This window comes from Lissotriton vulgaris, chromosome 6 (assembly GCF_964263255.1).
Source record: "Lissotriton vulgaris chromosome 6, aLisVul1.2, whole genome shotgun sequence".
NCBI lineage: Eukaryota > Metazoa > Chordata > Amphibia > Caudata > Salamandridae > Lissotriton > Lissotriton vulgaris.
Window position 1 is genome coordinate 1,659,070,388 of NC_141694.1, and position 24,781 is coordinate 1,659,095,168.

General features: G+C 43.6%; 1 protein-coding gene across 1 annotated transcript in view; it reads left to right on the top strand.

The window, feature by feature from the left end:
- TRERF1 (transcriptional regulating factor 1) overlaps positions 1-24,781 on the top strand; it is a 635,163-nt gene that overhangs the window by 329,716 nt on the left and 280,666 nt on the right. The window contains exons 7-8 of the mRNA XM_086927823.1: positions 4,080-4,316; positions 4,624-4,999. Of these exons, the coding sequence (XP_086783949.1) occupies positions 4,080-4,316; positions 4,624-4,999 (613 nt within the window). The remainder of the gene's footprint in view (positions 1-4,079; positions 4,317-4,623; positions 5,000-24,781) is intronic.

Here is a 24,781-nt window from a genome sequence, read left to right on the forward strand (position 1 = left end):
AAAGTTTCTAGTGACCTCTGAGCTAGCTGGCAAACCTGAATTAAGTCTAACATATTCAATAGAGACCTAGTCGACCTCAGTCCTACGTCTAAACTATTGTTTATGTTATTCCAATGCGCAGAGCCTATTGGGAAAATAGGAACTACACTACAGTCCCAAAGTAGCACGAAGGTGGGAGGCCACTTCAGGAGACAATACATTGGTAGGGGATGCCTTACGGTTAGACGGAGACTGTGCTGGAGAAGAATTGAGAGGCCTCTGTGCATCTGGTACAGCATTTCCTTCTTCCCTCAAGCATTGTACTCCCGACGGGGTGTAACAGAGGAGGCATCCTTCTTCTTTTCCCTGTGAGCTCTGGACTTTGGTCAATAGCCTGATAGGGCAGTAAAGAGGGGCACTGCAGTTTCCTTGCCACTGGATCTTCACGAGGGTGCCATTTAGGTTCCCTTCCTGTGTGATTTATTTGTTATTTCCTACACCTCCCCAGCTGCAAATTGACGGAATGGAATGTGTAGCTGTGACAGCTTAGAAAAATATACAGCCTGTCTCTCGTGGAAGACAGTGAATCTGCCCTGAGTAACTTAGGAGGTGCTCCACTTGGCTTCTTGTGATCATCTTCATGCCATGCTGTTGTCCTGTAACGTAGCAGTCTGATTGTGAGACCAAGCCTGATGATTACTATGATGCCTCACTTACAAGTTGTGACTGGAATTAAAAAGCCCAGTAATTAGTAACCTCAGAAGCAATAGGGAGAAATCTGGCAATAAAAACCATCCTGTTACACAGCCTAAGGAAAATGAGCAAATGGACTACACCCTACTGATGGCAGTGCAGGCCTGAAGGAACAACAAGTGTGAGCGGGAATTGGACCCTCTTCGAGCATTTCTGTGGACTTTGAATTTGGCAAAATTGGGATGGATTTAGGTCTAATGCTGCAAGACCAGTAAAATGTTGTGGGCAGAGTTACAAAAGCGGATAACTGTATTTTTGAACTCGAGGGTGGTGCGCACACAATACACAGTGCAGTCCAGCAGTTCACAGCAAGATCCAAATCTCTGGAGGAATGGCTGAACGGTGCAGAGGGATGTATACACTGGAACAACTTATGAAATGTGAGCATGTAAAAAGGAGCAGATCCTGAGACTCAAGTCTCGGGACTCAAGTCAAGTGAGATGGGCCAAGTCCTTTTCTCAGCAGGACAGAGGGTAACAGGCAGCAGAGCTGCAGAGCATGAAAGGAGTTCTTCCAGAGCAGAAGTCTAGCACAGTGGCAGTCCTTGTAGTAGCACAGCAGTCCTTCCTCCTGGCAGAGCACTTCACAGGTCCAGAAGTGTCTGACTTTGTGGGATCAGATCCCCAGTTGTGCCTTTGAAGTAGGGTTGACTTCAAATAAGGGTCTTTGAAGTGCACAGAAGCTGTATCTTCCCAGCCTTGGCTCCAGACTAGTAGGGGATAATCAACACTTAGTGTGCGGACATGGCACTTCCTATTAAGGTGTACGTGTCAGCCCCTCCCTCCCTTCCTGCCCAGGAAGAGCCATCAGAATTCAGATGAGTACTCAGACACACTTTACCTTCCTGTGTTTGTGGCTGTCCTGTCTAGAGGGAAGGAACAAAGTGTAACTGTCATCCACCCCAGACATGTATTAGAGACAGGCTGCAGGTATACAGAGCTGTAAGAGCAGAGAAATGTCAATTTTCAAAAAGTAAACACAAGGAGATGATAGACGGAGCACTGAAACTTTTTAGACACACCCGCCCCCAGTCACAGATCTGAGTTGAATCCATCATCGTTGTTTAGCTCACTTCGCCACCCCAGTTCAGGCCCAGCCATATGGCAAATCAGTCTTGACCCTGTTCCACATGGGAACAGTCCAAACCGAACTGCCAAGCCAGATCTTTCAAAAAGTGGCATTTCTAATATAGTAATGTCAAATCCAACTTTACCAGTAAAGAGGATTTATCATTACTGTTCCAAAGATATAAAACACGACACAGCCACTCCTTTGTAATCAGGAAGTACAGCTTAAAAGTAAATTAAGAAATTCCCAAAGTTAACCTATGAGAGGTGTAGTCCTCACATTAGTGAAAACATAGTTAGCTGTTTGTCACTACCAGGACATGAAAAACTTAAAAGCACATGTCCTACCTTTTACTTACACTGTGCCCTTCCCTGTAGGCTAACTAGGGCCTACCTTAGGGGTGACTTATGTGTTGTAAAAGGGGAGCTTAAGGCTTGGCAAAGGGTTTTAAATGCCAAGTCGAAGTGGCAGTAAAACTTCACACACAGGCTCTGCAGTGGCAGTCCTGGGGCAGGTTTGAAAGGCTACTTGCGTGGGAGACGTAATCAGTGCTGCAGGCTCACTTTTAGCATTTAATTTACATTCTCTTGGTATATGGTATACCACTTAGAACATGATTACAAGTAAACTAAATATGCCAATTGTGTATGCACCAATGTTACCATTTGTAGGGGCGAGCATATGCCCTTTAGCACTGGTTGGCAGTGATAAAGTGATTAGAGTCCTAACGCCAACAAAAAAAATGTGAGAAAAAGAGAAGGAAGTCAAAACTTTTGGGGTGACCCTTTAGAGAGGGCCATTTTCCAACAAGGACTGTCAGAAGGAGGTATATCAGCCATACATAAGATCTTTACGTTGTGCCTGACTGTGTACACCATCTTAGAAACTCGTGGGAAAGGGAGGTTTGCCTCACGAAAGATGCAGATTAGAAGGTTGCCTTCCTGCATCCACGGGAAGTGACAATCATAGTGAGCCTAAGCCTATTTAGATATAATTTCTACAATGAGCTTACTATAATAGGTGCAGGTTACACATGGTGGGCCTACGTTCAAGTGACAGGTATCTGAAATGTGGACAAGCGGAGGATACTTCATTTACAGAATCTGGGGGTGCAGAGTAATCCAAATATTTTGGAATGTAAATGTAAATTAACTGTAATATTCAAAACTAGGGTCCTATGACATCACAATTATCTGGTATCTCTAACAATGTAGACCTTTTATGAAACACACTTTTGCTTTTTTCACTGGGGCAGATGATTGTAAAGCAAGACATTGCTAGAAAATGGTGAAACCTGCTATACTATACAAAATTGTGGAGGCGTGATGCCACGGAGCCTTGCATGGACCAATTAAGTATAAAACCGGCTGCACCGTTCAAAAGGCCTTGTATAACAATTGCCCCTCCTATCTCACTGAGAAACTTAATCACTATGCTCCCTCCAGGACTCTTCGCTCAGGAGCCAAATCCCTTCTCTTGGCCCCCCGGGTCAGGAAGTCAAGGTTGGGTGGGAAAGCTTTTTCCTACCTCGCTTGGAACCAGCTCCCCATCCATCCGAGACAATGCTCTGATTACCTCCAATTCAGAAAGCTTCTCAAGACTGCTATGTTCTAAATACTGCCGGTCAGCCTTACTACAGCACTGTTCGAAGCGCAGAGATACCCCTTCGGGGTGATTCAGGCGCTATACAAAACCTATAAATAAAAATAAATGCAATTTAGCCGAACAGAAGATATATGAAAGTAGGGGGGCCATGGATTAGTAATTATGGAGTTGACATTCTTGTTGTTAACTCACTCCCAACTCCCTGAATGGGTCAAGCTCTTGGACGGGTTGCACTGCACCAGAAGACTTGTATTTCCAACATAGACTGGGGCCCATGGGTGGCCATATGTTATATAAAGCAAAAACAATTTTAAAAAAATTAAGTGTATTCTAGATGTTTTTATTGTGGTTTAGCCTGCCTTACTTTTGTATAAGAGCGTACGCCTTTTATTACTCTCAGCTGACCTACAATGTTTAACCGTCAATACGATGAAGCAACTATTCTGCATGATCTAATCGTTTGAGACAGTAATACCAATTTCAGTTTGATCCTGGTAATTGTAATGTGTAATTCACTGCTACCCTTTTTGCGTAAGTAAACTTAAAAAGACAATACTCTTTTCTCATAGGGTTGGTTATGTTTTTAAGAGTACTAATATGTTTTAGTAATGTTTGTTAAAAAGTGCTTGGTCGCCACCTGACCATCTCTAAAATTCTTTTTATCTCCTGTACAGGACGAAGTAGGAAAACTAAAGCAGGAGGTGGAAGAGGTGGAAAACTTCACGCCAATCATTATGCCAGTGTCTGTGCCTGTAAAGCTTCAATCAGCCGAGCCTAGTATGTCAGTCAGCAGCATCCTGGTTGAAGACAAGTGTGCCAGCACTGTATCTGATGGCGAGATGCCGGTACTCAAGCGAATGACGTGTTCTCCACTCTGGTGCCCTAACGCACCCAGCCCAGGCTCAACTGCTGTGAGTGCTTGCCTCCTTGCACTGTACCCCTCCTGCAGTCCTCTTACTTGTGGCATTGCACTATATTCTGTTATGGGATCTAGAGAACAGTGGAAAATGTGGTACTTATTGCTCTGCCACAGTCGCTCTGCTCGTGTCACCTGCCAAGCAGTGTTTCTTTGGTGATTTTGGTCAGATATTTAGAACATGATAGGGGTTTGCACACTGGGTGATCTTATGTATTCTGTGGGCATGTAGACAGTCAGATAGAAATGTGATGTGATATGGAAGCAAAAGTTTGAATTTGACTATATATGTTTGTGTTTAGGGAGCGATCAGAAAAAATTACCAAAGCGGTACAGCAGCTGAAAACTCTGAAGAAAACCTCAAGCCCCAGCAAGAAAAGAAAAAGTATCGTCATAGACCTGAACCTCTTTTCATCCCTCCCCCCTCCTCCAGCCTGAACATGTCCACTTCCGGTGCCACACTGTATCAAAGCCAGCTTCGCTCACCTCGGATCTTGGGGGACCATCTGCTAGTGAGGACTCAGGAGTTGCCTCCCTACACACCTCCACCAATGCTCAGTCCTGTGCGACAAGGTTCTGGCCTCTTCAGTAGTGTTATCACAGCTCATGGCAATGCTGCTTATTCTCAGTTACCACCAACTCCGTTGACTCCTACACCACGGTTATTATTGTTCCGCAGTAAGTAATTATTTGTGGCAGCCAGCAAATAATATTTTGCATTTAAAAATCATATTTGTGTGTTTATTTTTCAAAGAATTCTAGTGTGTATTTTACTTGATTTTCCATGTATGTGTTATTGATACAATTTAGAGTAAATTGCTTCCACTTTTTAGGTTGAGCATTCAAGACCTCTCTTAGATACTTTAGTATATACTTATATGTGTATGTACTTTGTGGACTCTGGAGATCAGCCCTAGGACTTTCGCTTAGGGACTTTTTTTCTGTTGTATTTAACTGTCTTGATAGAAAACGACCAGTATAGGTCAGTAAAATACCAAAATTGCTTTCTGCTTGTTCAACAGCCTCTATTTAACTGTCTTGATAGAAAACAACCAGTAGAGGTCAGTAAAATACCAGATTGATATCTGCTGAGGCACTTTCTTTTCTTAAATTTTCTGGCAACTGCCTCTATTTAACTTTGTTAATAGAAAACGATCAGCAGAGGTCAGTAAAATACCAGAATCACTTTAGCATTCTCTAGATTCCAGTCTATAGAAATTGTCTTCCACAAGCGCCCGTAGCCAATAATATTTTTTCAAATCTTGTAAGGTAAATCTCCATTATCTTGAGGCCTATCTATTTTAACTGGCACTCCATGTGCATTCGTGCGTGGTACTTGTTTTTAAACTGCTTCGTTTCGTAATATTTTAATTTGCGACATTTAGGGGTACTATTTCACTCACCTGCACTGTAATTGTTATTTCACCGCTGTTTGGCGGGTCGTTGGGTGCTGATTCTGGGTGGGAGACATCTTGGGGGAGGAAGGGTCGTGTGCGGCCGCCATTTTGGTCAGCATTATAGTTGCTGCGTGACGCGCTCTGCCGCTATTTAAAGCTGCTAAATGCAAGACCCCTGGCCCTCGCCATATCTACACCAGAGGAGAGCTGCTGGAGGTAAATCTAGTGAATTTTCATCTTAGTCAGAGGTGTGAGGCCAAACTTAGTCAGGAAGGGCTGCTGAAACGCCATGGTACCAAATCGGGGTGTAACTTCGAAAACTCTGTACGAGGTCTGCAGTATGGCCTTTTAAACACGCGCTCCCTACAGAACCATAACTTAGAAGTGCTCTCCTTACTACAGGATGGAGAGTTGGATATCCTGGGAGTCACGCAAACGTGGCTAGAGGACTCCTCGCTGCCGGATTTGGTAGCCTCCATACCGGCCAACTTTACGGCAATTTGCCTTAACAGAGCAGGTATTAAGAGAGGGGGCGGGGTTGCCCTTTTATATAGCACCCGCCTTAGGGGCGAAAGAATCTATGCTGAAAGTCTTGGAGGCGCTGAGGTGTTGGGTGTCAAGCTCGGGATGGGGATGGACTGTTTGACTATCCTCATAGTCTATCGTCCCCCCTGGGCGTCGCCGGACTTTCCGGATTTATTCCTGGAGTTGGGTCAGGATGTTCGCTCACGTTACAACAAAGTGATTATTATGGGTGACCTTAATTTTCATTGGGAAAAGTCCCCGAGAGAAGGCCAAGCTAATCAGATAGATGAGGTTCTTAGGTCTTTTGGGTTTGTTCAGAGGGTAATGGGCCCTACACACGAGAAAGGCCACACCCTGGATCTTGTCTGGATAACAACCCCAGAACATGGCCAGGAGCATGGCCCGGTAGTTGCACAGCCTTGTACATGGTCAGATCACTACCTAGTGAAGGGTACGATCTCGGTTGATGAACATAAGGGGAAGCCCGGAGTAGGGTGGAAGGTAGTGAGGAAATGGAAACATATAAATGGGGATAAAATGGTAACTCATCTCCTAACCCATCTCCCTCTTAATAAGATGGAACATAATCCAGAAGTTATCTGTAATAATCTTAATTGAAAAAGGCAGTAGACCTCATGGCACCAGCACGAAGGATGAAACGAATCCCTTAGGGAAAAAAAGAGGGCTCTACGTAAATCTGAGAGAGCATGGCGGAAAGATTATAATCTCAACGCGTGGAGCCTTTACATACAGGAGCTCGCTTTCTATAAACAGGCCATTCTGTTAAGGAAAGCTGAGTTCTACGAGGATAGGATTTCTAGAGCTAGGGACCCACAAAAAGAAATTTTTAAAGTCCTTACGGAACTCAGGAAAAATAAGGAGCAGAGTCCTGAGTTCAAGCAAGAAGACTGCCAAAAATTCCAGGACTTCTTTTCCAATAAGATTAAAGATCTCCTATCAGAAATCGCCCTTACCCCTATTATGGACTGTCCTCTACAGATTACCCCGGCTACTCTGCCGGTGAATAACCCCTTGGTCACTCTGCCCTTGATTACGAAGGACAGGTTGACAAATCTTGTGGACCGGGTTAAATCCGGCACCCAGGCTGACCCTTGTCCCCCGGGGGTTTTTAAGTTAGCTATGCCTGGTATTGAGGAAGATGTTTTGACTCTACTCAACAATTCGCTACAAACAGGGCAAGTCCCATCATCCTTTAAGGAGGCACGGCTGATCCCCCTGTTGAAAGAAACTGGGGCGGATGCTAAGATTCTAAAGAACTTTAGGCCTATTTCTCAACTACCATTCTTGGCCAAAGTTCTGGAGCAGAACGTCCTTCCCTATCTCTCCGATCATTTGGAGAATAATGCCTTACTTGAACAAAACCAGGCAGGGTTGCGTGCGCATCACAGCACGGAGCTAATGATGCTATCCATCTTGGATGAGTTAAGGCGTAGAGCAGACAAGAAACTCCCTGGGGCCCTGGTGCTATTAGACCTCTCCCCGGCATTTGATACAGTTTGTCATAGTCAATTGTTGTTGCGGTTGAGGGACTTAGGCATCCAGGGCACAACACATGTCTGGCTCTCCTCCTTTCTCCAAGGGAGAACTCAGAGAGTTCAACTGGCAGACTTAGTCTCAACCACAGTGCCAATTACCTGTGGTGTGCCACAGGGCTCTGCCCTCTCCCCTCTTTTATTTAATGTTTATTTACAACCCCTGATTTCGGCCCTTAACCAGATGGACTGTCAAATTTACAACTATGCCGACAACACCCAGATTATCATCCAAATGGAAGATTGCCCGGGTGCACATGCAAGAATGCAGAATATCCTAAGATATACAGCTAATTGGATGTCTGTGAACTCCCTGAAAATTAATCCAGATAAGACCGAGGTGTTGCCAATCACTATCATGGGCAATCCCTGGAATGATCGGTTCTGGCCAACAGAACTAGGGGCGCCCCCAGAACCTGCAGCAGCAATGAAAAGCCTGGGCATATCTTTGGATGGGAGTTTGACGATGCAGAAGTAAGTCTCGGGAGTGGTGGGCACTTGCGTGGGCCTCCTTCGACAACTAAGGAAAATCTCCTCGCTCTTGTCCTTTGCCACCCTGAGGCGCGCTGTATCTGCCATGATCCTAGCCAGGATGGACTATGGCAACTCACTATATGCAGGGCTCCCCCAAAAACATCTGAACCGATTGCAAATCGTCATGAATGATGCTGCAAGATTGATTTTTAAAAAACCGAGGAGAACGCATGCCTCCCCTCTACTGCGTGAACTCCATTGGTTGCCTGTTAAACAGAGGGTATTGTTTAAAGGGCTTTGTATTACGCATAAAGTCCTGTATGGAAAGGCGCCAAGCTATATTAAAGCCCGCTTGGCCCCATTCAGGCCTGGTAGGCTGCTGCGCTCCTCAGAAGCCACCCTCCTAACCCAACCGTGCTTCAGATTATCCACCTTGGGTGGTCGTGCATTCTCTAACATCTTTCCAGCTGTCTGGAATAGCCTACCAATCGAACTGCGCAAAGAATCCAACTTGCTGCCTTTTCGTAAAAAATTAAAAACAGTGCTTTTTCAGCAAGCATGGGGTGTGTTGTAACTTGATGATCGGCTGTAGAATTTTGGTATGTACCCGACAAAGCGCTTAGAGACCCGGGGTGATTATGCGCTATATAAATCGAAATAAACAAATAAATAAATCTTGTATTTTCAGTGATATGACGACTGAAGGCTCTGATTTTATATTAAAACAAATCTTTGGACTATACCTTTTCCAGATGAAAGGCAATATTTCTCTCCATGTGTTCCCATGCCTGGCGTGTCATGCAATTTGGTGCATACTTTCCCTCCATGTCAAAGAACAGTAAATGCTTCAGCACCCAGGCTAATGTGCTGCATAGCTAAATACATATAAGCTCCCAAAGGCAAGACTGATTGCATTGCAAATGCTTGTTTCTGTTTGAGTTCTATGTTCCACAGATTTTTATGTTTCTAATGATTGCTTCTCACATATTATTAGAAATGTCTCCGGGAAGTAGACTTTACCAGTTAAACATTTACAAACTGATTCTGAGAGTATCGGGGGAACAAGTGTTATTTATCGCACCCTATAAAATCCGACACCATAAGGTTCGGAATTCACAGGGTGTGAGATATAGCGCCTCTTCTGAGTTTTTAAGGAATAAGATGCAGATTGTGATGCTTAATGCACCTGAATCTGCATATTACTTTAAATGCACTTTTTATTTCCCCTCTTAAACTTCAGAGGATTTGACCTGCCAAAATGTAATGAAGGATGAGGTATATAATGCAGCTGATTATTACCATGTGCTGTAAATACCACCCAGCAAGGAATTCCGACCCCTGCGCAAGGATCTGGACCTTGGTATACTAGAATTGGCACAAGGTGTTTCAACAACACCTCCTTCCCATAGAGTTGTCACTACTAAAGGTGCCACTAAGCACCCTAGAAGGCATTGAGTGTATAACTTAGCCTTTAATTTAGGGCTCCACGTCTGTTTTTTTCTGCTTGTTTTCCACATTTCTTTGTCATTTTTATTTGTATCGGAGTATGTATCTTTCCCAAACCTCAGACTTTCAGTCCTATAGGGTCTGTAAATACCAGTTGTCTGTCATAACTTCAGTGTAATTACTGTGCTTGCAAAAATTGAAGAGTTGATGACTCCTGTTGTCAGATGACTTTCCAAAACCATCCGTAAATGCCCGTCTAATATCTTAATAGCACTTCACAGGCCAAGAAAACCTCCGTATGACTGTTTTGACCCCCTTTGTCTGCTGTTCTTAGCATAATTTGCCAGTGAGTCTTTCAGAGTCAGAAGGACAGCACAACTCCGATTGTCCTACACAAATACACATGTAAGACTAGTACCAGAGGCCAAGATGACAGTGTTTATCATCCTTTAAGCACCTTTGTGTTTGGGTGAGCCCTTTCTGTTTTTAGAAGTTTTTCCCAGAACATGGATCCTATCCTCCTCCGTCTGTTTTTTACAGCGGTCATAGAAGATGACTATCAGGCCATGCTTAAATTGTTCAGGGGCTGTTAGGCACAGTATCCGCCCTCTCTCAATGTCCTAAATCCTGTGAACTTGGATTTTCCTCCTCCTTCTATGAAGAGCAAAGTGGACTTAATTCCATCTGACACCTTGATGTTACCCGTCTTTTGTGTGGTATCCTTGGTTTGGGTGGTCAATTCTGAACCTCCAAGGCAGGTTAAGTAGTATACTATGCCATTTGAACCACTTGCCCCTGGGATGCTTCAACCTCCCGTGCCAGTACCAACACAGGTACCACCTGGCCCTTCTAAGTGAGAAGAAGGTGTTCAGTTGATGAACATGGGCCTATTATACCCAAAAGGTACTCCTCAAAGAAAACAATGGTGATTCAGATGCAGTGAACCTGTTACATGTCTCTAGATAAAGGGCTTTTTTTGCTATTGCCGTCTATTCATTACTATACACCTTCACTGAGGAGACCATTCCTTACCTCTAAGAAGGTCCAATGCATACATTCTTTTCTTTATTTTACTGTGATAAACTCTGTAGCAGACGTCTTAAATATTGAGGTCTCTGCTTCGGAAGAAAACCAGTGATTAATGAAGATCTTCTCAGGAAACAGCCTTATCTTCCATTCAATTAGGTGTTGACTACACCTACAGGTAAGTTCTGGATTAAACCGGCGTCTATAGCAGCAAAAGGTTGACAAAAAATCCCTTGGGCTTTGGGTTGCTCACAGCAGGCTTCATTTTAGAAATTCTAGTGTGTAGACCTCATCTACTGAGCCCAAGCCCAGTGAGTTGCTTTTTGTTGGCGTGAATTGACCGTCTGAATGATCTGTGAGCTGGTGACTTGGATTGTCAGGGTTTACATACAGGTGGGTTTTCCAGAGATGGGCAATGACTGAGGTTTTGGGATGACCTGCAAGCTGTCTACCTTTGTATCATTCTCCATAGCAAGGAAAGTTCTGCATTATCCACTGTGGGTTGAACTCCTTTCTCTTTACTTGTAACTATGGGGACAAGGAAAACAACAATGTTTCTTAGACAGAGGGTTACCGAAAAAGCTACCAGCAACCAAACTTTAATGTGCAGTAATCATTACTAGGATTTTTGTGGATCATTCGTACTGCTGATAGAGAAACCATGTTGGCAAAGTGCACTGTAGATAAGATATGTCAGCAAGTCATTGAAAGAAATTATACACACATTTTGAAGTTCTGTGTAAATGTAGGCGAAAGCACTGAACTGTGTGTGAGTCCAAGAGCTCTGATATTTATTGAGCTGCAAGGGCAGTTGCATTTACTTGAAGTGGCTGTGTTATATGTACACCACACATGGTAATTAAACTTTTTTGTTGTTTTTTTGTAAAACAAGGAATTAACATTGGCACACCACAAGGAACTTTAGTTGATAAGATGTGATTGTAATTTGGTCCACTCCAGATATTCTTTTTATATTTTTTAAACTTTATTTTTCGTCTTAAACATAATATCCATTACAGTAGCCAAATTGTTAACACAGTTGTATATAACCTGAGAAAACAGCTTATGTATACAATAAAAAGACAATCAGAAAAGCACTTCCTGAGCCATTGATCAACATTTTGTAGACACTTGGCGGTAGGGCAATCCTACATATTAAATAATCAGCGCATTTTAAATTAGACCATTTTGATAGAAATCATTTAGCTTTAACATATTGCACACCCAAAATTGTGTATTCAAATGATCTAATCCTCCCTTCTGAGATGAGGAACGTATGCAGCCAGCAACTCACCACCCATTCAGTCCTCGTCTCCGTTTTCACTATCTGCCAAACGTGACTCATCCGCAGCCTTGCGTCTAAGATATGCCTGATACGGTTCCCAAATATCTTGAGGTCTGCAGCTTAAAGGCCTAAGGGTGTTGTAGTTCTCCGATTATGTATTGCAGTATGATAGATCAGTGAACCACTCTGCAAGTGTAGGCAACTGCCCCTTCATCCAAACCATAGCTACTCTACGCTTTGCAAGTAATATGTCGAGTGCAATCAGTCTGCAGGATCTTCGGGGCAATTTCTTATCATATCCCAAGAGAGCAACAAAGGGAGTGATAGTTATGGGAGTTTCCGATATGTCTTGCAGTGCCTGAATTACAGCTTCCCAAAACGTCCTGCTCCCTGGACAATCCCATGCCAAATAAGTAAAGTTGGCACCTGCCATCCCACACTTCATGACATTTTCGTCTTCCCTCAGACCATATTTGTGCAGTCATGCAGGGGTGTAGTAGACTCTATGGAGATATTTAAAGTGCATTAAACGGTGTCTGCCATTTTGCAAGATAGATTTTGTAACTGAATAGCAATATGACCACTATACCTCCGGTATAATAATGCCTTGCCATTTCTGACTGACTTTCGTCTGGCGAGGGTTACCATCAGTTCTTGGAAGTGCATATAATATTGAAATGCCGCGCTGTGGGGACTGGGATTTGAAAACGTATGTCAATGAGGCAAACTCCTGAGGTTCTGTCATATCGTCTCCCAGTTTGGCACGTAGTGCCTGTCTGACTCAGTAGTAATGATATCTAATAAGAGGAAATGGATCGGGAATTTCTGTCTGAATCTGATCCCAGGAACGGACCCCCCATTTGTGAATAGATCCCCCATGTTATTTATGTTTGATGTGTGAAGCACCTGCTCTACTGCCTTACCTTCTCTCAAGGGTAACCAGCCACACCACCTATTGGTAATGTAGGGGAGTAAAGGAATGGAATTTCCTGCAACTCTGCAGTCTTACGCAATTGAAACGTAGTAAGTCCCAAAAGGTCAAAGATATGATATCGCTTCTATGGTTTGAGGAGTAAGTATTGTGGAAGACTAGCTGGGTGCATGTCTTCTCGTTCCAGATACAGATGTGGCAGATTGGGAGGGCTGCGTATCCAGGCATAGGCGTGGATGTGTTGTGCAGCTCTGTAGTATGTTTCAAGGTCTAGTGCATTAAGTCCGCCAGTAGAGTAAGGTCGTACCAATGTTGCCCATTGCACCCTGGGCTGCTTACCGGCCCAGGCCAGCCTGATTAACAAAGTACGTAAATTGCGAAACAGCGACTTTGGGAGCAAAATTGGTATGTTGATAAAGAAGAACAAAAAATGTGGTAAGGCTATTATTTTAATGGGAGCAATGCGTCCCAACATTGACAATGGTAACTTAATCCACTTCTCTATGATGTCTGTGAGATGTTGCAGTGCCCTACCATAATTTTCCTGAATTACTATCTCTGGGTCTGTGTCTACCTGGGCCCCAAGATATTGCACTGGTTCTGAGGTCCACGTTAAAGGTTAGTCCATTTGTACCTGAGTAGTGAAAGCGGTTAGGGGAAATATAAGTGATTCATTCCAGTTAATTCGCAGTCCAGAGTGGCTGCCAAATCTCTCAACCTCTTGTAGCATTGGAGCTAAGTTGGCAGATATTGTCCGGTTGTATTGCGGGAATCGTATGCCTCGATTGGAGTGATATTCCCGTATTGCACACGTTAAGGGTTCAGCCACAAGAACATATAATAATAGGTAAAATGGACAACCTTTTCTTGTATCCCTTGTAATTGCTATTGGAGCAGATAGTATACCATTTACTCGCACTCGTGCCACTGGGTTCGCATACAAAACTTCCACTAATTTTATAAATACCTCTCCAACTCCCACACGTCTCAACACTGCTGATAAAAAACTCCATTCAACCGAGTCGAATGCCTTCTCGGCATACAAGAAGAAAGCTGCAGCGTGTACATCCGGATCAATTCAGGAGATTGTGTAGAATAAAGTACCTAAGTTACTAGTCAAGGAACGGACTGGAACGAATCTAGGTTGTTCTGGACCCACCAGATCTGGGAGCAGTGGGGAAAACCTGTTTGCCAATATTTTGGCAAAACGTTTAGTATCAGTATTAAGTAGCAGCAGTGGTCTATATGAGAAACACTGTGTGGTTGTCTTGCCAGGCTTTAATAATGTAACCAAAATTGCTTCCTGTATCGTCTGGGGCATTATCCCATCTTTAGTCATTTCCTCGAATAACTTGACCGGGTGGGGAGCTTGGCGATCTTGGTATGCCTTATAGAAGGCTACTGTCAGGCAGTCAGACCCTGGTGCCTTATTATTTTGTATTTCTTTTAGTGCTTCAGTGATTTAAGTGGTGCAGAGGGGGGCCATCAGTCGCTCCCTTTAGAGTCAACCATTTCATGGCAATATGTGCTAAATACTCCTCGGCCGAATCACCTGCATTAAGATCTTGCGAAGTATAAAGCTCCGTGTAATATGCGCGAAAGCGTTCTATGATTTGTGGAGCAGTCCAAACCTGCAGACCGTCATTGTCCTGTCATATCTGAAAAAGACACGTTAGTGATAGATTCCTTACCTTAGAATATCCCAAGGCGTCAGTCTGGATCCGGAAATTTTTGCGTAGCAGTACCCTTGCGCGTCGGTAGGCATTGTCTGCGGTTCCGCGTCCGTCGTCTGCGTCGTGGGTGCCGTGATGACGTCGTCGGAGCACTTAGACGCCGCCTCCGTGTGCAGACGTCAGTTCTTAGACACAGCTTTTCCATGCCAGAAACGCAGAGCTATGCTAAAAACCAACACTGGTGCTTTGAAACTAGGGCCCTGATAAGGGGATGACCTTAACCCTAGATATCGGTTCGCAGAACGGGGAGGATGGGTGGGTCGGTAAGGAATCTATCACTAACTAATGTCTCTTACAAATATATCGTTACACAAGTAGTAACTTGTGCGTCAGCACTTCACTATCACCCCTCAGAGGCCGAGTCAGTGCAGCTGATGTAGCGCTGGGTCTCTCCCCCTCTCTGTACACTCTGGCAGTAGCATATTTTCCCAGGTGGACCATTTCTGATTGTACTAATTCATTGTATTCACTTATGTTCCCTCTAGTCTGTGCCAGTCTTTCATGCTCGGCCATTCGGTGCATGTCGCGTTCCAGCAATGTTAGCTCTTTTTCAAGTTTTGACATTCGATCCCATATGGACTGGAGTACTCCGGCGTGTTTAGAGATTGTCATCCCACAAATGTAGGCTTTGAAGGCCTCCCAGATGGTGGCCATACATGCTACATTCCGAATATTATTTAGAAAATATTCATCTATTGCTTGTGCAAGTTCCTCTCGGAACACTGCATTCAGCAGGGAATATTGTCGCAAGGAACCTAGGCTGTAAGCCTTCGGGAGCCAGTATTAACTTAACAGGCGAATGATCAAACAGTGTGTGTGGTAGATGAGTGCACTCTTGTATGAAGGAGAGTAGACTCCTCGAGATGAGCCAGTAGTCAATACGGGTGTGTATGTCATGTATTGAGGAATAGTGGGTAAATTCCCTGCCTTGTGGTGATCTGTAGCGCCAAATGTCTATCATCCCGACTGATTCAGCTAGCGCAGCAACAAGTTTCGCTGAAGCTGATGCCATCCTAAGGGGGTTCCCCTGGATCTATCAAGGTCAGGTGATAGGATGCAATTAAAATCATCCCCCAGAACACTGGAATATTTGCATATGCAGCAAGTTTACTATTCAGTGACTGGTAAAATTGAGGATCCTCTAAAAGCACATCAAGATTATCTTTCCGGCAGCACGCTACTGCGTACCTTCCCCCAGAATCCACACACACCTCCTGAATTTATACATCAGAGCCCCGTTGTACCCATATCAGAACAGCCCGTGCATGGGATGTGATTCCGGCTGCAACATATGAGCCTTTCATTCTGTTCAGCGTCAGCAGTCCAGATTTGGGTGCCAGGTATGTCTTCTGTAATATAGCAACATCAACATTGTGTCTCTAAATAAAGAGCAATTTTGCACATTTTACCTTGGTTATTCAGCCCCATAACATTCCATGTCATAAAACTTATAGTGTCTTCATTAGTTTTCGACGAAGTCCCATGAACGCTATTTAAACTCAGTGTACCTCTCTGTAATCATACCTGCAAATGTATAACTTGTTTTCAGTCCAGTTATCTCCATTTGGCTACTTGAGACTAATAAACTTGAACAGATTTGGTACCATATATAAAACCTCCATCTCAATTCACTTATACTGAGAATGTTAGATTATAGGTGCCAATCCTACATTCTTACATTCCATAAGATACAAGCATACATCAATTTTATGATTCGAAAGGTGCATTTAGCAAGTAAACCTTGCAACCTTAAACCGCAACTATACCCTTCTGGTGCACATAAACAATGAGTAGATTTGCGCAAAAATAAGTGCATTAGTCCTGTTGATCCAATTAGCTGCGGGACTCAGGATTGTCTAGATTCAAGTCTTGTCCAGGTTTCTTGGATTTGGCTTTGGAGCGTGACTTAAGCATCTGGAACAAACTACTCAGATAAGTGTAGATTTTAGATTTGCCATCCATTGTCACTCTGAGTCACGCAGTATGGAGCATAGCATATTCTCTGTTGAGCTCTCTCAATTTACGTTTCAATGTTGCATATTGTTTCCGCGCCTCTTGTACCTGTAATATAAAATCTGGATAGATGGATGATTCAGAGCCCTCGTAGCGAAGCGTTCGGAGCCTCCCAGCCCATCGTAACGCCGCATCCCTGTCTCTGTAGTTAAGGAGCTGAGCAATTATCGGGCGGGGGAGCACCAGGGGCCTGACAAAGGGCCAGCGAGCGTTGTGCTCATCCCACTACAAATACAGGCGAGAAGGTGTTGCGGCTCAGCAAAGTTCTGAGAAACTGTTCAATAAATTGCTCCATGTTTCCTGTAGTTGTGGATTCGGGCAGCCCTACTATACGCAGATTATTGCGTCTTGATCGCGCTTCTAAGTCCTTTGTCTCATTTTGGAGCATCGCCATCATCATTTCCATTCGCTTCTGCGCTTTTGTGGTCTCAACTTGCAGGTCTTTAGCTTCAGATACTCTTCTTTCCACCATTCGCTCTGCTTTTTTGTCCATTCTTTCCGACATGCGATCCATGCCATAGGTTAGGGAGTCAATTTTGCTGCCTATGGTAGTGAGACTTTGCTGCATAGTGGTGAATATTGCCCGCAGATTCTTCTCCCAGGTCGGTATTCATGGCCCCCTGCTCCACCGATGGCGCCTTTTGTCATCATCTCTGGCCCTAGTAGATTTGCGCTGCTCAAACTGCAACTTTGGTTGAAGTTTGTCTGGTTTCCCCATCGTGTGTCTGATTATGCAGACAGCACGTTCGCTTAAGCTGGTTATATGGTGTAGCTTGCACTGGCAGCAATATCACCAGTTATGGCCCAGTTCCTGAAGTAGCTTTACAGACCAATGCGCCACCATAACCCTATATGCACCTCACCTTTAAGCATTCATGGCATACCTTCATCGGGCTCTATCCAGTCCCAGCGAGGGAGTCCTCCACCCCAGTTCTCCCGTGCCCGAGCGATCTGCTCTGATCACCCTGGATCCATAGGGATCCGGCACGCAGATGTAGAGCAGCTGCCCCTGCCAGGGGGCCGCACAAACAAAACAGTCACTAAGAGCGGTGAGGGCCCTCTGTCCCACAGCGTGCACCTCCCAGGTGCAGCAGCACGCCGCCACGGGCCAAAGTGCCCAGGGCTTCACGCAGGCAGACTCCGATGGTACCAGACGCAGGCTGACTCCGATGGTACCAGATCAGGGGCACAAGCCACGCCCAGCAATGCGGACGAAGCGGTCCACGCGATGGACCTGCCGGTGCCCCATGCCACCGGCTCTCCCCACCAGGCGCGGTCACCTGCAGCCACAAGTCGGGGCAGCCAGAAACTCTGTAAGAGCACAAAGGCCATATCAGTAGACACCGCACTGGGGAACGGCGTCACACCATACGGGGAGGCCGTGCCCACGCCAGTCACGTTCATCGATGTATCTTGGCAGAAGGTGTGTTGTTTGGCTCAGCGAAGGTGGGATATGATACCGGAGCGTTAGTTCCGTCTGAATCTTAAGTTTTGCGCCATAGATTGCTGGGGGTTACGCTAATTCCTGATGCATTAACGGATCGGTCGCTGGAGCTTACTCCGACTGCAGCCATCTTGAAAGCAGGTAAACTACCCCCCCTCCCCACCCCACACACACACACACTTTAGATATTCTTTTTAACACGTGGTGAACCAATACTTCTTGTTGGAATGATAAACCTATTAATTGTTTATATGCTAGCTGCAGATGGGCAGACATTTTAGGAAGATGGGAAGAACATGACATTGCTTCATTGTTGTGATGGTCTAAGACTCTCTAGACATCGTCGGCCACACCTGTTGGAAGAGGCCGGCAATGTGGCAAGGTCAATTGTTACTTGAAATTGGATAAAGAAGCTTTTGATAATTCCATATGTTATATATGTGTAAATTCACTGGTGTCGAGGGTTACACAAGGGATCAACTTGTGTTATAAAGGTCTAGAAACGAATTACAAGAAACTATGGGCTATAAAACATTCTAGTATGCGTGACTCTTGATTTGGCTAGTGGTGTTGAAGAATCTTGGATATGCATGGCAACTGTATATTAAAAATGTGTGTGGGCAGAGGTGATATCCAGTGAACAGCAGGGAACAATGACAATAATAAAGAGGAAGTTTATGTCCGGTATTAAAATCAAAGAAATTATCCAAAATAGTCAACTCACATTCACATTTATTGGTCACATATCACTGTTGAAGGAACGAACTGCATTAAGATTGATTTGTTGGTTAGGTAGTGCGAAAGAAAATGTTTCTTATTCCCAGGGTGCAAGGAACCACGCAGAGATGGATAACATGTAACTTTTGATAATGATGAAACTTTTGTTGGTGAAACTTTTGAGGATGATGTTAAGTAACCTGAAGAATTGTTTAGGGGGTAGTGGTAGAAAACTTGTAGCCAGAGCCATATTGGACTTCAAGTGTTAGTGCTTCCAGAGTCAATTTATCCAAGTATGCTACTACAGGAAGAGTTGTATGTTATTTGTTTGGTGAGTAAGATTTTTAAAACAGTTGAGAAGCTATTGACTGTGATTTATGATGTATTTGGATTTCAGGAAGATATATTGATTTGTGAAAAAGGGGTATGATGAAAGAATGAAGTGAGTGTTGGAGATTTGAAACACTGTGTCTTAGAAAAATCATGTTAAAATGACAAATTGAAGTCTAATTGGTAATCTGTCCAGGACACACTGTAAATAGGTGTGGCACATTGCCAAAAGCACAATTTGTTACTTTTTAGCATAATGTAGTGCCAGGAATAAGAACCAGCTTTGGTGGTTCTGGGTTTACTAGTTTATCGTCAAGTTCTTGATTAAGAATAGTCCGCTAAAGAATTTGCTAAAAGTAGTTGTTAATATCCATGGACAAGAGTATCAGATGATCCTTGAAAATTTTGTAAAACTGAAAGAGCATGTATGTACAATATACCACAGCAACAGAGTTTTGATATAAAGAGGTTGATAACATTGGTAGGTGATTATAGTTGGATGAATTGTGGGCAGTAATGTCACAAATACTGGACGGTTATACATGAAGAGCTTTAAAGAGGGCTCAAGGGGATGGATTTTGCCAGGCTCACAAACTGACACACCCCCTTGTAGCACGGGCGCAGTGCCCACTTATTAGCTGGTCATGGCAGCCTAGCGCCTCATTGGATACTAAAAAGCTGGGGAAGCGTGAGGCCATCAGCTGAGCTACATGAATACCTTAGTGCATGATTCTAGGAGGTTCCTTGTAGAGTGCAGTGCCGGTCATCCAGTCATGAGTGTAATTAACAAGCCACTTCTCCTGTGAACAGGAATTACTTATAGTAAACTTGCACCATGAGGTTAGTGACCTTCACTGCTTGCCCTGCATGGTAACAAGATGCGCTGGTAAAGCCACTGGTGGATCAGGTTGAGCAGGGCCTCGCGCTGCATGGTTCACACTTACCCATTGCATTTAATGATTGTCGCATAGTGGCTTATGGGATTTGGAATCATATATGGAGAATATGTATGTATATATGCATAGGTGTATGTATAGAGGAAGCTGGGAGGCAACAAAGCCCAAACAGCTGACTCAATCCCAGGGGTGTGATTCAAGATCATTTGGAAGACGCAGATAAAGCAAGTTGATATTGTGTACAGGAGAAGTGCCTCTTGCAGTGGGAATAGAAAGTGTTGGGTGTGTTTTGTCCATCTTTCACTTATTCACTCTGATGATGTGCTGCTTCCTGGTGAAACTTTTTCCACCAGAGGTGGTGAGTTTTAAATGGCCATGGGGGAGATCCAACTCATCTTGAAGATGATATGGGCTTGAAGTGGAACTCAGTGTAGTTTCTTCATCTCTGGAGTGATTTATTCAAAGTTCTTTAGGCTTTTAATGAGAGATATTCCTGCAATAGGATACCTTCAGGGGTACCATAGTGGTGTCAACCTGCTATTGAGTAGAGTATTGCCTCCAACCATTTGGGAAAGGATCAGGGCCTGCATTGTTCTGAAATTAGCTTTTGGGAGAAAGCGTTCACTTTTTTCTGGAGTGAGAGCTGTTACCATACTATCTTAGTTTTCTTGTTACGTTCTGTTTTATTGAGCGCTCGAATACCTGAAGGTGTCTTGGAACTAGCTACGAATGCAGAAAGAAGAACCAGAGAGAAAGAGACCTATACAGTTTTAAATAAACAAGTGTTGAGAGTCTTCCTGAATATCCTGAGATTTGGAGAAATTTTATTGTGCATAGGAAGTTTATTTCAGGCGTTTGAGGCTCCCAGTACAAAGATGCGGCCACCCCAAGCTGCGCGTTTGAATCTAGGCACAATCACGGTCTTGGCAGTTGAGAATCTTAAGGGCTTGTTTGGAATATACCAGTTGAAACTCTCTTTTAAAAAGTCAGGCCCTAGACCATGTTGGACCTTTTATATGATGCAAAGGGTCTTGGTGATGTGCTCTTTGAAGGTGAGATATGGGTCACGTATGATTTCAATTGCTTCTGGCCTATTAGTCAGCTAGAGATTGAAGCTAGTAAGGTTAATGATGGGCAGCCGAGCTTCTATCCAAAGCAGCTGGAAAACTAGAAGAATTCAGTCTTTGTGGTATCAAGCTTTACTGGAAATTAGCTTGAGGCAGGTATTGAGTCACTGATTGGCCAATGTGTTTAAAGCAGTGGTGATCGGCCCTATCCCGGCATCTTGAAAGGAGGCCCTACCGGTCCCTTTGTTTAAAAAAGGTAACAGGTATGACCCATCCTGCTATAGGCCAATCTCCCTTATCGATGCCACAGCAGAATTTCTGGGTAGGGTTGTCCTTGCCAGACTAGAAACCTGGGTGTCAGACACAGGTGTGATTGCATGGTCACAGTATGGTTTCAGAAGGGACCTCAATTTGTCCCTGATTATGGGCAAATACATGAGGGCCAGGAGGGGTTCTATTCAACTGGCCTTTATGGATTTGTCCAGTTCTTTCGATACTGTAAATCAGAACAAGTTGTGGGCACTGATGGGGGAAATTAGATTTGAGGAACCTTTAGTTTCTCTTCTCCTCAGGCTCCATGCCTCGACATCTGTTAGCATTAGATATGGTGCCAATGGTGAAAAAACTAGGCCTATTGCCTCGACAGAGAGTGTCTGGCAGGGATACATCCGAGCACCTTTTCTTTTTATAATTTAAAGCACTGGCCTTGATGCTTTCCTGTCAGAGAAAGATCTTGACTGTCCACGTATTGGGAGCATCCGGGTCCCTCTTCTCTCCTTCGCGGACGACACTGTTTTAATGGCCCTAACAGTAAATGTCCTCCAAAAATCACTTGATGCATTTTCTGACTTCATGTTATCGATTTAAAGGTTAATTTTGTGAAATCTTACGTTATGGTCTGTGGACCTAAAACAACTAAAGCCAGAAACTATGCAGTTGGCCCAAAGAGGATTGATAAAATGAAACATTTTAACTATTTAGGGAACATTTTTATTAATAAGCTGAAATGGGATCTGCTTGTGACCACAAGGATGCATAATGTAGGTAGGGTGGTTGAGAGACTTTTCTGTTTTGCATCTAAACTATGGCAAAAACCGGTGACTGAGCTAGTTACACTTTATAAAGCCAAATGTGTCCTGTTGGCAACATATGGTGCAGGTGTTTGAGGGTTCCATAACATTAGCCAGTTGCAAATTATGAAAAATAAATTCATCAAAAGATTATTGATGGTTCCAAATGGTGCCCCCACAAACGTTTGCCATTATGAGGTGGGGCTTGACTTTGTTGAAGATTGTATAAATATTGCCCCTTTACTTTTATGGGCCAAAATTTGGTTATGGAAAGAGCTGGCATTTACTAGAGAGATTATTAAAAATTGCCCTAACCTTAATGGTGCATTGGCTATCTATCCCCTGGCTTCGATTTGTCAGGGATAACTTTCAGAAGTTAGGTCTGGGACACTATTTTGATTGCCCAGTTAGTATCCATGAGAATGCGAAAAGAATCATAAAAGAGGTGCATTTTGCTAGGGCAATTACGTGCCGCTCTCAACCGGGTGTAGCAGGCCCTCTTTGTTTATTCCCTGCCAAACAGCAATTTTATTTAACTTTCTCTACAAATACTCAGACTCGTTTTAACAAGATTTTGTTTACTGACCCTGCACTTTTTAGTGGCTTTTCCAAACCAAGCTGGGTGGACGGCCAATTTGGTGTCCTGCCCTTATGACAAATTGGCAGCCCAAAGCACATTGCAACTTATGCTTTTTTGCACCCTTTACAAGGAGCCTAGGAGAAAAAATGTCCCACTCTTAAAAAAAATTCGGCCATGTTTTTACATTGATAGTTTTAATAGTCTACACTCTTTGGCCACTTCTGAAATATGTACTGGGGTTTCTAATTTTATTAAAGCGGCAATTGCTATTAGAAAACGGTATTAGTTTTAACTGATCATGGTTAATTAGAACTATTACTGTACATCTTTAAGTGCCATGTTTAAGATTGAATTTTAAGGATTATATTCTTTTTATCTTGTTTTTATTCTTTTTTAATAATTGAACTGTATGAATTCTCTCCCATGTTGTTTGTAAATAGTCCATGGTAATTATAAACTGTATTATTGATTTAATGTACTTTTATGGCCTTTTCCAGAAACCGAATAAAGTTATTTTGACTTGATTTGAGTCACTGAATTGTTGGTGTAAGAGATTTTGAGAAAGAATCATGTTTGGTGAGGTGTTCCTTTAAGATGGGTCTCGTCAGCAGTAACCTGAAGAGAAGGAGAGGAATATTTTGGTTGATTCTTGGTGTATGTTATGAGACGTTTTGTTTACATTTTTTCCTTCTTGCACTTATTTGTTTCTAGCCTGAGGATGGCTGGAATGAGTGTCTAAATTTAATTGCAGATATTTTAAAACTATGTGGCTTCCTTTAACAGATGCAGATTGTTAATTTGACTCTGGCTTGCAGTTGTTAGTCAATATAGGTCCTAAAGTATGAAAATTATCTGGGCATATGTTTGCAGTTCTTTGAAGAACCCTGCCGTTATATAGAGAATTCCTTTAGTGATGTGAGGAGGATATTTGTCAGAAGGACATTGCTGTAATAGGACCAGGGCTTCCATGGGAGCTCTTAAACTGGTTTCTGATTGGTATGTCTTAATTTTGGAGAGAAGTGAGAGCCTATGGCAGGCTATTGTAGTTTTCATAGTGATGTGCGATTTGAAACTGAGGATGCTGTTGTTATGGGGTCAGAGGGACTTAGTTCTTTTGGCGAGTTAACCCCTTCCGTGCTCAGGAGCACTCCCTCCCTGGTGCTGCGAACGTCGCAGCCCTGCCCACCTTTTAGAACGCCCGTACCGCAGCGGAATTCCCGCTGCGGTTAAGGCGTTAAGGTACCAATCCATCAAAGTTAATTCATATGATCCATTTTGTACCTGAGAGTGTTTGTTGGTGACAACCCAGACAAATTCTGTTTTCAAGGGGTTTCACTAAAGGTTGGCTTCCAACTCTCATGCTGGTTTGATTTTTTTGTTTAAATTTCTTTATTGATTTTACATATATTCATGCATTACAGCGGCATCTGTACGTCGACTTTAGGCGTTGCATCTTCTACAGTCTTTTCATGTTACAATCACAGAGCAGTGCTGCCGCAAACTTTTGGTGATATACAAACATTATTCCCTGTAATAGCATGTTAACTGTTATGAGATTAACATATAGGTGGGGGGAAAAATGGGGTCGGGGTGAGGATCACCTCTCAGTCGCGTGTGGTGCAGTGCGTCGAGGGTCTTGCTACTAGTGTATATTCTGATATGTCTCATCGGCCCTATCACTGCCTACACTGTCAATGTATACAGTTGAATGCCAGTGTGAGGTGTCTCGGTATTGAAGAGGGTTGCCCATCGCGCGTCATCGACGCTACTTCGCCAGTTCATGCTGGTTTGATGATGAGGCAGTTCTTTAGGTGATAAATGTAGGCTGTGGTGAATCTATGTATGGACGAATTGTGATAGTCTTTACAGCTAGAGGTTCCATGTAGAGGTTAAAGGTGACACTGATAGGATGAGGTCTTGATGTATGCTTCAGGTCTTGGGGTTGCATCTTGAGAGATTCATACAGACAAACT